The following is a 14,375-nucleotide window of genomic DNA, read 5'->3' as shown; positions in this document are numbered from 1 at the left end:
ATCTTGGGACACCAAAGGTGCAATTTAGCATGGCCAGTACATCTAATCTGAACATCTTCGGACTGTGGGAGGAAACCGGAGCACCTGGAAGAAACCCACAGAAACATGGGGAGGACATGCAAACTCCACATAGACAGTTGCCCAAGACCAGAATCAAAGCCAGGTCTCAGGCGGTGTGAGGCACCATTGCTAACCACTTTATCACCACACCATAAGTGGGTGACCAGTTTGTGGGATGGTGCAGGGAGCATGGGAAAGGTTGAATGGGTCAGGAATGGAGGCAGCAAGGTTTGGAGGTAGGATAGGAAGTTGGAGGGGTGAAGAAGTGTTGAGGGTGGTTAGGTGGCAGTGGGTGGGTTGGGACATAGTAAGGGGTGAGATGTTTGGGGGAGACGGATAGTTGTGGGGTCCAGTGGGTGATTGGTTGGGGAGGTGCCAGGGGACCTGTCAGGACTATTCTTACCTAGGAGTTAGAAGTGGTTTTAATCCCCCTAATTTTTCCCAGAAGCTTTCCAGCTAAGAGAGTCAGAGTATCTAAGGCTCTGCATCAATTCCAAATTGTCCATCAAAAGTTTGATCTTCTGGGATAAATCCCAATTCCTGTGAAGTCCTTGTGTGGGGACTTCTGTGGCAGTGCATCTTCTGGGATACGCCTGGATATGACCACCCTTCTGGGGAACGGAGGTTCTGGGTGATTGTTTATAATACCATGCAAATGGGGACTGGTCAAAACAGAACATCATAAGGGAGATTATTGCAAAGTTAATTAAAGTACTTTCATTTTCCTTTTAACAGATTGACCCTCTGGGGCAAAAAGAAAATTAATTCTCTCTCAATTGGGACAATGAGCAAGAAAATAGCATCATTCTAAATTTCATCAGTTTAAGAACACATAGTTTAGAGTGAAAAATTAGACAAAATATTCCTTTCTTTTGTTGGCCAGGGGATTGTACACATATTTCTTTTTCTTAGAATGCATTGAATTAAAGAGCTACTTGGAGTAGCAATATTGTAAATACAGTCATTTATAACAGGCAAAGGTGGTTGAAATGTTGCATATAACAAAAGCCACACATAATTGGACTGCTATGCCAATACCTACTGCGTAAATTATATTAAATTGGCACTTAGGCTTAAGGAAATGTTCCAGCAAGAAAAAGGCTATTCAGCTGATGAAGCCTGTTCTTTCCAAACATATTGTGCCCACATCCATCATTATAAATCTTTCCCTCTTTATCTAATCTCTTGGGAGAGGCTGCGATTATGTGAAAAACCTCCAAGGAAACTGTCTAACTTCCATTCTTCCCTCCGCCCTATAAAGATAATTGAGGGAAATTTAAAAGATTAAAGCTCTAGCACTTACATGATTCCGAAAAGGTGGGGCCTGTAGAAGGAAGATTTGCTCCACCTTCCATGGGTAACAATGTAGAATGCTGTGCTTAGATGCATTTTATAACTTGCAGCATCAAGCAACTGGAGTAATTCTTCCCTAGACTGTTTTTCAGAATATTTGATCACTCAAATTTATTCTTGTCCCTGTTACCTGCTATTTTGTAAAGGCAGTCTATTTATCTTCACTGGAGCAGGCTAAGGTACTTCCCAGGCTGGATCATGCTCTTGGCATTCTTTGATAACTATAAGCTGGGTTTGATTTCTAAATTTATTTAAGGTAGTTGTTGTTTGAGGAATGGTGAAGTCTCACGGAGTTCGGGTATCAGGATCTAGTTTGGAACAAGGGATAATTCTGTGTGTATGTTTATTACTTTTGATGATTATTTGTCTTACAGCAGTATAGTCCTGTTAGCATGTTTTGTCTTTTCTTTCATTTAATAAATAGTCTTTAGTAATTGTCACACTATGTCTAGGGGTGGCATGATGGCACAATGGTTAGCACTGCTGCCTCACAGCACCAGGGTCCCAGGTTTGATTCTGGCTTTGGATGACTGTCTGTGTGGAGTCTGCATGTGTTTCCTCCAGGTGCTCTGGTTTCCTTCCACAGTCCAAAAGATGTGCAGGTTAGCTGGATTGGCCATGCTAACTTACTCTTCTTCAGGGATGTATAGGTTAGATAGATTAGCCATGGTAAATGCGTTGGGTTACAGGGTGGGTGGCCTCACTCATTCATTTCCATGGCACCTCATCTTACTCATGAACAAACGCACTATTTTGTTTCCTGAGCTTTTTGCTCAGTTTGTCTCACAGTTTCTCCTGCGTTGATTGGAGCTAAATCTTCTCCCATTTGCAAGAGATCTAGTAGATCTTCACCGAAGACCCCAACTAATTCGATCACAAGTCAACTTATCCCTCAATTTTCTATAGTTGCAATTTTCTGCCAGCTTTATAGATCATAGGTGAATGAACACATGCTCTCATTTGGTTTTTTTTAAACTTGTTGAATTTTGCCCTTTTAAAATTTTTGAAAACCTCAAATGTGAATCAAATGCTTGCATGATTTCTTTGTAAGAAGTCAAAGTCTCCTCAACTCCCTGCCTTGCTTTTACATTGTTGGCAATAGCTCCAATTGCATAAAATAATGTACTAACCTGATCCTTTTGTTTTTTTTGTGCAAACCAGAAGTGGTTCTATATCTGGGAAATCTCTCCTTCCAGTTATTCCAGTGCTGAGCCTATTACAAGCCTTCAGTGCTCCAGAATGGTTTTGAGAGTGTTAGTGTGAATTCCATGTTAAAGAAGCATTTAGATGGGCACTTGAAATGTCGTTACATACAAGGCTATTGACCAAGTGCTGGAAAATGAGATAAGCATAGCTAGGTGCTCGATGGCCAGTATAGACACAATGGGTTGATAGGTCTGTTTCCGAGCTTTAACCTAATGATGTTCTGGCTTGTACCAAGCCCTGGGATAACTGCTGCTTCATTGGTGTTGCTTGTTGATTCTGGTTTGTGCTCCCTTCATATTTCAGGTCCATGTTTCTGCTTGCATCTGCTGCACCCGCAATATTTTGACTTTTTGATGAGTTTGAATTTGTTCCTTTAGTCCTTCTTTTGAGGATTTCTTGACTTGCCAGGTCTGTAGCTGCTTCTTGTTGTATTTTTGTGGGTCTTTCACTCACTGTCCTCTGTCATCATGTTTTGTCATATGTTCAAGCTAATGCCAATTTTTGTGGCTTGTCCATTCTTCCCCAAATAAGCTGCTCAAGACTATAGTTTATTGAAATCACTACTTTTTATTTACAGCTACTATGTACATTTTAGGACTTCCGCTCCCTCCAGATCTCAGTTACTCAATCAGATGGTATCATGTCATTTTTATATCAGCATCATGTGCATCTGATTTTAACCCTTTACTGTACAAATAGAATCAGAGAGTTCCTACAGTGCAGAAGGAGGCCTTTCAACCCCATCAAACCTGCACTGACAACAATCCTATTCAGGGCCTGTCCCCGTAGCCTCACATATTTACCCTGACATTAAGGGACAATTTAGCATGTCTAATCAACCTGAGCTGCACATCTTTGAACATTGGGAGAAAACTGGAGCAGCCAACGGAAACTCACATAGACATAGGGAAATGTGCAAACTCTACCCAGATAATGACCGGAGGCTGGTATTGAACCCGGGTCTCTGGCACTGTGAGGTAGCAGTGCTAACCACTGTTGCACCATGTCACTTCCACAACCCCAAGCTACATCAATTTTCTCCACTATCCACAAGCAGAACCACGGGGCAAATTTTGAGTTTTGGTGAATGAGCAGTGCAATGCACAGCCAGCAAGTTTGATGTCCTGCCCTCAATTACAATTTACATGCAAGTTTCAGGGTGTCAAGAGAGCTCACCAAATTGAGGCCTCAAGGCTACTTTACAAGTGTTAATGATTTATCCACTCCATTGTGGTTAATATTTTGCAACACAATAACAATCAGCCTCATTGTGTCTGACTCTATTAGGGAAGCTGCCAATTCACACATTTGGTTTGAATATTCAAGTTCCACATCTAACCATCTATAAAATCAATGCTTTGGAAACTGAGGGACATCAACAATTATGTTCAGGCCTCGGTTTTGGTTGAGGGTGTCTGGTGACTGGAAAACAATATGCAGGAGCTACTTCCTATAATCATTTTCCATTGCTGGGAGATGTCAACCTTTTCTTGCTGAAAGTGAAGAATACAGTTTGAGTGGTGTGAGAGAAACAACATCAACGGGGATGAAGCAGAAAGGGTTGAGAGTTCAAGTTTTTAAGTGTCCAGAGCACCAACAACCTGTCCTGCTGCCCCCATGCAGACACTATAGCTAAGAAAGCCCACCAATGCCTCTACTTTTTGAGAAAACAAAGGAAATTTGGCATGTCAGCTACGACTCTCACCAACTTTTACAGATGCGTCATAGAAAGCATTCTTTCTGGTTGTATCACAGTTTGGTGTGGCTCCTGCTCTGCCAAGACTCCAATGTAGCCCAATCCATCACACAAACCAGCCTCCCATCCACTGACTCTGTCTAAACTTCCTGCTACCTCGGCAAAGCAGCCATCATAATTAAGAACCCCACGGAGCCTGGGCATTCTCTCTTCCACTGGCTTCCTTCTGGAAAAAGATATAAAAGTCTGAGGTCACATGCCAACCAACTCAAGAACAGCATCTTCTCTGCTGCTATCAGACTTTTGAATGGACTTAACTTGCATTAAGTTGATCTTTCTCTACATCCTAGCTATGACTGTAACACTACGTCCTGCACTGTCTCATTTTCTTCTCTATGAATGGTATACTTTGTATCGTGCGCAAGAAACAATACTTTTCACTGTATGTTAATACATGTGACAGTAATAAATCAAATCAAATCAAAGAAGCACAGCCCAAGGAGAATCAAATTAAAAAATACATTTGGCGACACCCCCTTGACCCTTGACTTCATCTCTTGGCTGGTAAATTATTTCAAATGTTGAGCAAACTGAGTAAAATGGTATTAAAAAGAGCAGCATTTATTTGCATCCCCCCCCCCCCACTCTACCTATTTTACAAACACTGAGGGTGGCACAGTGGTTCGGTGGTCAGCACTGCTGCCTCACAGCATTAGGGACCCATGTTCAATTCTCAGCTTAGGCCACTCTCTATATGGAGTCTGCACATTCTCCCCACGTCTGCATGGGTTTCCTCTGGGTGCTCCAGTTTCCTCCCACAGTCAGAAAGATGTGCTGGTTAGATGCACTGGCCATGCTACATTCTCCCTCAGTGTACCTGAACAGGCACCGGAGTGTAGCGACTAGGGGATTTTCACAGTAACTTCACTGCAGTATTAGTGTTAAACCTACTCGTGACCCTAACAAATAAACCTATATAAAAGAAACTTATGAACCATTATTTTCAGTTACAATTCTCATTTAAAAAAATAGCTTCAACAAATAGATAGCAAATGAAACAATTGCAAAATTAGTCAACAAATTTATCATAGAACTTGGAACGCTCCATTCTCTTCATACCTGTGGCCTCGATTATCTTTTTCATACTGTAACAATATGTCATATTCGACAAATCACAATATATTTGCACGACCCAAATAAATTACACTGAGCAATGACACTCCTCCCTCTATTGGACACTTTTTTTTGCATATTTTTCCACAGACCTTATTCTGGGACTGCGTAGGAACTCTAAGGACATGCTTCAAAGTCATCACTTACTCCTGCGATTGTCAGTTTAAGGTACAATTCAAGGAAAGCCACTGCAGTGTATTTCCATATCACAGACAGGCATGCTCTTTAATGTAGAGTTAGGTGGTCTGCATGCAGTTCTTGTGAAACAGGCTGACCTTTCTGTTTACCCCTTCTCTCCTTCTTGGGGTTGGCAGCTTGTGAACCTGCAGCTGAGGACTTTGATTTTTTAGAAGGCTTTGGGACTTGCACATCTGCTACAACCTTTACATCCTCATGTTCGGCTTCTTGCACTGCTGCGTGAAATATTTGGATAAAACAGAGAGAGATAAGGAGAGACAGAAAGAGCAGAAATAAGAATAACGCAGAGGGAAATAATTCAGGAAAAAAAGCAAAACAGCGGAACAGTTTTAATAGGTTTTAGCTAACAAGGAAATGAATATTTCAAACCATATTCCTCCTCTATAACCAGACAGCATGAAAGAATATCTTGAAAAAGACACAAAGCAGCCCTGTATTACATTTATTCAGTTACTATTGATTAATATAGTTTAATTCAGTTTATTATCCCAGACATAATAGTTATACCAACAATATTGACCTTTATTCCAACTATCCCAGTATTCTGAAGCCGCATTAAACCTGGTATAGATTCCTTGCAAGATTAATAGATTAAAACATTTTTTTGTCAAATGTTACAACTCAGGAAGTAGTTAACAACTTGCAAATAAACAGTGTAGAAAATAATTCCAAGGCACTTCAAAAAGGTTGCATCAGGCAACAACAGATATCAAGCTGAAGAAGCACTTATTAGAAATGGGTAAAGGCTTTGCCAGGCAGTTGTGTTTCAAGGCGGGTCTGAAGGGAGAGAAGGTGGTGGATAGCTTTAGGAGTTTAGACAGGGAATTCCAAAATATGAAGCCCCAGTGACTTTGAGTCGGGTAAAGGGTCTGGAAGGAGGGAACTCAAGGAGAAGTTAGAATCAGAGGAGTAGAGAATCTGGAGGGGTATAGGGCTATGTGAGGTTACAAAGACAGGCAAAGGCCAAAGTGAGAACTTCAGATTGAACTTTAGGGGCTTGGGAGCCAACATACAGCATTAAGAAAAGAGACGATAAGTGGATGGAATGTAATGTAGGATAGGGTAGAATAGGATAGAACTGGACACAACAGGTTAGGATAGAATGGGATACAGGACAAGACAGTATATAGGATAGCACAGGACAGAATTGGTTAGGAGCAATCGAAGTGAGGCAAAGTTTACAGAGGGTGGGGGATGGGCTGACATGAAATGATCAAGTCTGAAGGTGACAAAAGGCACGAATGAGGCTTTCAGCAAGAGGTAATGCTGAGGTAGGGGAAGGTGATGTCAGAGAGTTGGAAGTCAGTGATTGTTGTGTTAGAAGGGTTGTGTAGTCAGAAATTCAGCTCTAGGTTCAATAGCTCACCATGGCAAATGTGGTTGAACCCAAGACAATGGCTGAGGAGGGGGTTGGATGGATTTGGTGGGAAGTGGATGGTCTATGTCAAAGCAGCCAAAAATGACAGATTTGATCTTCCCAGTTGTTAAGTAGTGGAAATTGCAGCTCACCCAAGACTGGATGCAGGAAGGGTGTCAGACAACACAGTGGAGGTGCTGAGAAAGGTGTTGGAGCGTGATATCACCAGTATACATTTAGAAGCTAACCACATTGTCAACTGATGGTGCCGCTGAGAGACAGCTTGTAGTTAAGAGGAAGGCCAAAGATAGATTGTTGGAGGACTCTGGCAAGAGATGCCATTGTGGGAAATGCTGAAACCACAATTGGATAGGTAAGAGTGGAAGAAAGCGAGAATCACCATATTGAGCTGGACATTGGAAAGGATATCTTGAAGGAAGACTGTGAGACCAATGGTACCAAACGCTACACAGAAGATGAGAAAGAATGGTGCACTGTGGGTAAAGTTACAAAGCAGATCCTTTGTGACTTTGGTTAGAGCTGTTTCAGGATTAGAGCAGGAATTAAAAATCAATATGTGGGAGAGATGGGACCAGATTTGGGAAGCAGAAACACATTGACAGATTTTGGAGAGGTAAGGAAGGTTGGAGATGCGGCAGTAGTGTACCAGGACGGAGGGATTGGTGACAGTGCCTGAGGAGATGGAACCATTTATAGTATCATCTAGCATGCAGGCTCAGAAGAAAATCCTTTGTGATTGGGCTAAGGAAAAAGGAGCTGGGGCTCATGAACAAGGTGAGCTCAGAAAGAACACAAGGAGAGATAGAGGATAAACTAAAGCAAGCTGGGTATTCAGGGCCGGAGGGCACCTGGCAGCAGATTTAGCCAGGAGGTCAAATGGAAGGGAGAGAAGCAGCAACACAATCTTTCAGCAATATAATGTTAAACTATCTCATTACAAAACCACATTGGTTTGCTAAGTTCTTCCTCTTTGGACATGATCAGTGATCCAGACACAAATTGTGTTCATTTTCAGAAGTTTATTTTCCTCTCAAATTTCCACTCAAACCCATTAACATATCATCAAACATTAAAACTGCTGAAACAGCATACTTAAATAGTGCTTTAGAAAATATATTTTTATGCTTTTAAAAAATCCTTAATATATTTAACCTCATGCGGTTTTATTAACACAGACAAAAACTGATTTAATAAAAGAAAAAGGTTTTTTTATTAAGAATGTCAGTTCACCACATGGGTAACCCAATTTTAATTAACTGAAGATGATTTAGTGGCCTTTTGGTTAAGATCAAGCATCGGATCAAGCCCAGGATTGGGTGCAATTCCTTATCTTGTCAGCTTGGGTCTTGTCTGTTTCTCTTGTGAGGACCTTGAATTGGATTCAATTTGAATTTGTTTTTTGGAACAAGCAAGGAGATTGACTCGAGTCTGCGCAGTTCACTCTGAGCTCTGGCTTTACAACTTTAAGAATGGAGTAAAAATTTAAAATAAAAAAAGACTTTGAATAATTAATTATTAGTTACACTGATGTGCAGTCAATCAGTTTCAAAAATTGACATTAAAAGCTTCTCAAATGTGGCTATTTATTTCCTTGCACCTGAAGAACAGTTAAATTTAAAGTGTTTTTGAAAGTCTGCAAATAGGAGACTTAATCAGTTTTGTGGGAGGGAACCAACTTCTATAGCCATATTTAGTGCAAGAACTTGATTTTCACTGAATGATTTGCACTTAAAATTCTGTGTTTTTTTGCACTAATTTAGCTGATTTCTCAAAAATTGCACCAATATAACCAATGCAACCTAGCAGAAATTCCTAACCTTTATCCAGATATTAAACCTACATTTCTTAGCCCTATTGTGCTGTGAATTTAATCCTTTCCACATGACACAGATCACGCCTCATATGGATTAGTTAGAAGTTTCAAAGATTGAGTGGCAATCCAAATTGGATCCCAAGATGCCTAGGGTCGATAGCAGCTTAGTCGGATGTAAGGAGGCGGCATGTAAGGATGTAAGGAGCAGCACGGTGGCACAGTGGTTAACACTGCTGCCTCACAGCACCAGGGGCCTGAGTTCAATCCCGATCTTGTGTAGGGTTCGCACAGTTGCCCCCACGTCTGAGTGAGTTTCCTCCAAGTGCTCTGATTTCCTCCCACAGTCCAAAGATATGCAGGTTAGTTGGATTGGCTATGGTAAATGCATGAGGTAATGGGAATAGAACGGAGGAGAAAGCCTGGGATCGATGGTCTTTCAGAAAGTCAGTGCAGATTTGATGGGCCAAATGACCTCCTTCTGCATTGTAGGCGTTCTATGGTATGGTTCCAACCCCCTTTTTTGTTGGGGCTGGAGGAGGCATGGCCCAGGCCTCGTGGTTGGTGTCAGGAAGACGGGTGGTCGGGTCAGGCCTCAGGAGGGGAGAGCAGGGGACAGTGGTCAGGTCCTTGGGCGAAAGGTTGGGTTGATCAATGGGAGAGAGTGGAAGCCCAATGGGAAGGTAATCCCTACTGGGGGAGGAATCCCATGGGGGGATAGGGAGTCTTTGTGGGCATGGGGATTTGGAAGTCCCTGAGTGGGGAGCTCTTGTGGATGGGTACGGGGGGGGGTCGGTGGTGTGTGTGTGTGCGGGTTGGGAGGAGTGGGGTGACGGAACTGGAGTCCTGTGGGGAGGTCGGTCCAGATCTGTATAAAAGTTACCCAGAAGCTAGCAGTAGTTTTAATCCTTCTAACTTTTTTTGGGTAACTATTGACGTAACACAGTCAGAACCATCCAAAGTTTGCAACTTAAATCACAAGTTTTTGGATGGTTCCCTGTGCAAGGAAATTGCCCAGAGGAAGTTTGCAACAGCCAAGCAATTCTTACCTGGGGGAAGAAAGGGACTCCCAGCAGATCTTTGGAGGAGTTACACTGCCCTAGAGCACAGAGGTTACAACCCAATAACACAATAATACCTACTGTAATTAAAATCCAAATGACATGTCACAATGTTAGTTATGTTAGTTTCAGTAAACCACGGGATTTGTATTCAAAGAGATTTCGTTGTGAGATGCTTAAAGCAATCTTGTCGTTTTCAAATTCTAAGCTCAGAAAATTCAATTCACAACATTTAGTTTTTGCTCAAAGTTTAAATGCAAGCTATATCCTCCCATAGAACAGGCCTGTAAATTGAAAGGAAGAAGGTATCAGTAAGTTAGTCAGAAGACATGTAAAAACCAGCTGAGTCAGTAAGAAGTGTTTGCTCATTGCTCGCTAAAATAGCGGGACAGTACAGGTATGAGGCTGGACCACTGCCCCTTGGATGACTCTGATGCAAGGTTCTATTACCTTAGGACAACCAGGAACCCAGCAGAATCTCTGCAGCCAGCCAGCACACTTAATCCTCCTGTCAAAGAATCACTTTAAAAAAAAGCATTCTTTTTGAAACAAAGTGCTACCACCAAGGGGCAGCATTGTGCCAGCTCAGAATACGAACATTATACACGACAGTGAGGGGAGTAAATGTACCACATGAGATTTGAAAATTAGGTTGAGACTCTATTGTATATTTGTCATTGGATACAATATCAGCAGCTGTCCAATATAAAATGGCGATTGATATTATAGGAAGAACTTAAGCATGAAAGTGCCTTGGGCTTGTTAGTTAACAGAGTTTGCTCCCTTGCCCCTTATTTTTAAGTGAAAATAATGAAGCTGTGGCACTTCTTGCACAAACCTGGAATTACAGCCTGGCACAGCAGTTTTGTTGCTGGTCCTTCTGCTAATTTTTCTCTGGCCTATTCGCCCTCTTACTTGACATGGTTTTTCCAGCCTGAATGTGGAAGCAGTGGCCTCAGCATGCAGATGTGGCAAGCCCAGCAGCAGGAAGAAATTATTCTGAAAAATCAGCAATGAGGTGCAGGGCAGAAATAGACGCAGGCATTTTTGAAATCCAAATGGTAAGTCCAGTAAGAATTCTGCCTGTGGCATGAGTTCTGCTGTATCTACATTTAGCCTCTGCCCGTGGTTGGCACATGGCTGTACCTCACAGCTGTAGAGGTGGCAATTTTGAATTCACCTTCAGATAAAACTGGAATAGATGACAGCATGACATGAGCGCATAGGGAGAACTTCTACAAAGTTATCCTTGACTGGTACAATGCTGTGCTGGTGGTCACATATCGTTGTGAAGTGAGTAAAACTCTTTTCGGATCGAATGGGACACTGGAGCCAGGATTTCATGGGAGTGGGAAGGGACAGCCAGTTGACCTTCTGACTCTGGGAAAATCAACTGCACTGTAGGATTGTTCTTTAAAAATTTAAAGTTCATTCATTATTGTTACACATTAACATCGCAATGAAGTTACTGTGAAAATCCCCGAGCCGCCACACTCTGGAGCCTGTTTGGATAAACTGAGGGAGAATTTAGCACAAACCTAACCAGCACGTCTTTTGGACTGTGGGAGGAAACCGGAGCACCCAGAGGAAACCCACGCAGACACAGGGAGAACGTGCAAACTCCACACAGACAGTGACCCAAGCTGGAAATTGAACCGGAGTCCCTGTCATTGTGAGGCAGTGGTGCTAACCACTGTGCCAACACGCTGCTGAACTTTTATTTCTGCTGTTTATGGCAAAGTGATTGGGCCATTGATCTTGTTGTACTATATATTTATGACTTCTTTGATAAATTTGTAGACATCAGATTTGCCAAAGACACAAATGTTCCCAACGGGCTAGAAAAACAAAAATTAATGTCCTTGTTGACTTTGGCAGCCTTAGCCAGCACATATGTTGATTCAAGGTTTTCCTGAATAATGGCCAAGTTTTTACTGTCCCCCATGCTAAAGCTCAGCCTTCTGGGGCTCACCTCTACTGCCTAATATCAGGCAATTGATATAGGAGACTAACAGAGTGACTGATAACCTGGATCTCCATTCCTTTTCCGTCTCTCTTCTGCCAGCATCAGTGTGATTAGGGCATTGAACTCACAATGGAAAATGCATTTAAAACTAAAATATAGGAAACAATTTCAGTGCATGACCTTTAAATAAAACTTCATGTTCACAATATCTGTCCAGCAACTTGTTTCATTCAAGTGAGTTGAATATTTGAATCGACAATGCATCAATACAACACACTTTGCCCCTAACCTTAGTTGCTTTAATCGGTCTTTGCAAGCAGTGAACCCTTTAGCACTCATTCTTTCCACAACAATGTTTAAGGATGATAACAAGTGTAATAATAAATACTCCAAAGAGCACAGCCTACTAGGGCATATTTGTCACTACTGTTAGTGATGATTTGTAAATCTAGATCAGAATCTGTAGCTTTGCTTTAACTGTTGCTTGGAGTACAAATACTATCACCATACCTCTGTGAAAAACATAAGGTGCCTCCCTCTCTCCCAGAAGCTATTACAAATACAAATTACAAGGATCATTTCTAAATGTTTAACTATCTGAAAATATTTCAGACCTCTTTTTTGAGGCATCAGAAATTCCACTGTTTGCGAGGCCAGTGATGGAGAGAACCTTCCCTCATGTGATACTGCAGCTCTTTACATCCAGTGAAGGGTTTCTGTAGTGGGACTTCCACTGCCCATCACCTTGGGCCTGAATAATACGCTCCCCCACTGGCACGCTATTTGGTTGGGGGCTGACAGGAAGGGGGGTGGAAATAGAAGAAATGTGCTTCTCTCTCTGTGTTCCTACCCACCTGGAACTCACAGTGATGTTTTGCAGGAGCAGGCAAGACCATGGACTGGCGACCTGCCCTTGTTCCATTTGAGGCCCTGTTATTGACCACTTAAGGGCCGTTTCCCACCCAGCCTCAATTTCTAGGCTGGCTGAAGGATTTCCTGGGTGTGGGAGAAGCCCAAAAATGATCATTCTTAGGCCTCAGGCTGAAGGTTAGAGGTCAGGGGGAAAACGCCATTAGAAACCCCCTTCGGACTTTGGGTATTTTTTTCCCTTAAAGTTCACAAATGGAACTCCCTCTCATTCTCTAGCCTCTCTCCAACACCCCCAGTTGTTGAGAAGTTGACTCGTTAAAAGATAAAAAGAATGTTTATAAAGATATAAAAGAATTGTAAAAAATGTTAGAGCGTAAGAAAACAGCGCGTGGTCCCTTTAAAAGCTGTTTTTGAATCTGTGTTTAAATGTAGAGTACACACAGATTCCAGGTTGCAACATTTGTTTCAAAGGGACTTAGCATCAGACTTGGTGACATTAAACCTCTGAGCTTAAAGAAAACACTCGGCTAAAGGGGCCCTATCAGGTTTGAATTTGGTGCTGTTGTCAACCGCAGGCCAATCTGAGTACAGGAATGTTGATAGGTCATTAGGATTATAAAAAGGAACTCAACTGCCTTGAGTTCAGTTCCACCAGGGGTTGAGCCAGGAGTACAACCAGGAGCAGGGCCAGAGCAACTGAAGCAGTTAAAGGCTGTTCTTTCTACCAGCTTTGGATAGGTCTTAGGATAACTCACCCTCTAACCAGTGAAAAGTACCAAATCAGGCAGTGCTTACAAACAGCAACCAACTACAGAAGAACTCCAAATTTTTTCCAAACCATCACACCTGGTTGTATATAGTTTTTCTGAGAGTGACTATGATTCTGTTATGACTGTTTTAGTACTGAATGATCTTTGTCTTTATTTTGAACAGCATTTCAGTCGAACCATCCTTTAATTAAAAATGCTGCTGATTTAAAGTTCCTGGTTGGTTAAATAAAATAACTTGTTAATTATTCACTTAAAGTGTCAGGTCTTTATATTAATGAACCTCTAAATGTTTACATAGAACAGTTAACACCTTCCCAAACACTTCTACCAGATTATGAAGCAAGGTAAAGGGAATTAATCTCTGTGTCGTAATGCTACACACCCTCCACATACAGGAATCCTGAAAACTTGCTGTCCAATCCTAGGTCTTGGGGTTAAGCATCGCCATAGACTTCCTCTTCTGTCCACCGCAGCTCCTGTTGTTGCAGGGACTAGAGTGCTATTGGCCAATTGGACTGGCCTGCAGCTTCGCAAGGTGGGCCTTCCACTCTGTGTGAGAGGGGCATTAATCCCATCTGTATAATAGCTGGGAGGCTCTTGGAATTGGCACGGATGTGTTCCCCACTGATACTTTGGCCGACAGGAAGAGAAACCCTAGTATTCAGACTATTCAGGTCATGGCATTATCTCACACTTCAGGGTAGCCTGTGAAGCTAAGCGTAATGGCACCTCAGGTGATGGATCTGGCACCCCCAGCTATGTTGCACATCCTGTTTTATTGTCTGTTTATATACATGAGTGATGCATGCCACCTCTTAAAACAAAGCCCATGGT

At 42.1% G+C, this 14,375-nt stretch overlaps 1 protein-coding gene across 6 annotated transcripts in view; it reads right to left on the bottom strand.

Moving 5' to 3' along the window:
- tub (TUB bipartite transcription factor) overlaps nucleotides 1-14,375 on the bottom strand; it is a 368,210-nt gene that overhangs the window by 53,646 nt on the left and 300,189 nt on the right. For 4 of the 6 annotated variants that reach the window (XM_080190162.1, XM_080190167.1, XM_080190166.1 and 1 more), the window contains one exon: nucleotides 5,764-5,901. The exons of 1 other annotated variant lie outside the window; for it this stretch is intronic. In XM_080190162.1, the coding sequence (XP_080046288.1) occupies nucleotides 5,764-5,901 (138 nt within the window). The remainder of the gene's footprint in view (nucleotides 1-5,763; nucleotides 5,902-14,375) is intronic. One more of the 6 variants, XM_080190165.1, reaches the window with a different exon arrangement.

This window comes from Carcharhinus amblyrhynchos, chromosome 6 (genome assembly GCF_965287045.1).
Source record: "Carcharhinus amblyrhynchos chromosome 6, sCarAmb.v2.hapA, whole genome shotgun sequence".
Classification (NCBI taxonomy): domain Eukaryota; kingdom Metazoa; phylum Chordata; class Chondrichthyes; order Carcharhiniformes; family Carcharhinidae; genus Carcharhinus; species Carcharhinus amblyrhynchos.
The sequence above is the reverse complement of the archived record's forward strand: the minus strand, read 5'-3'. Positions and strand labels throughout refer to the sequence as shown.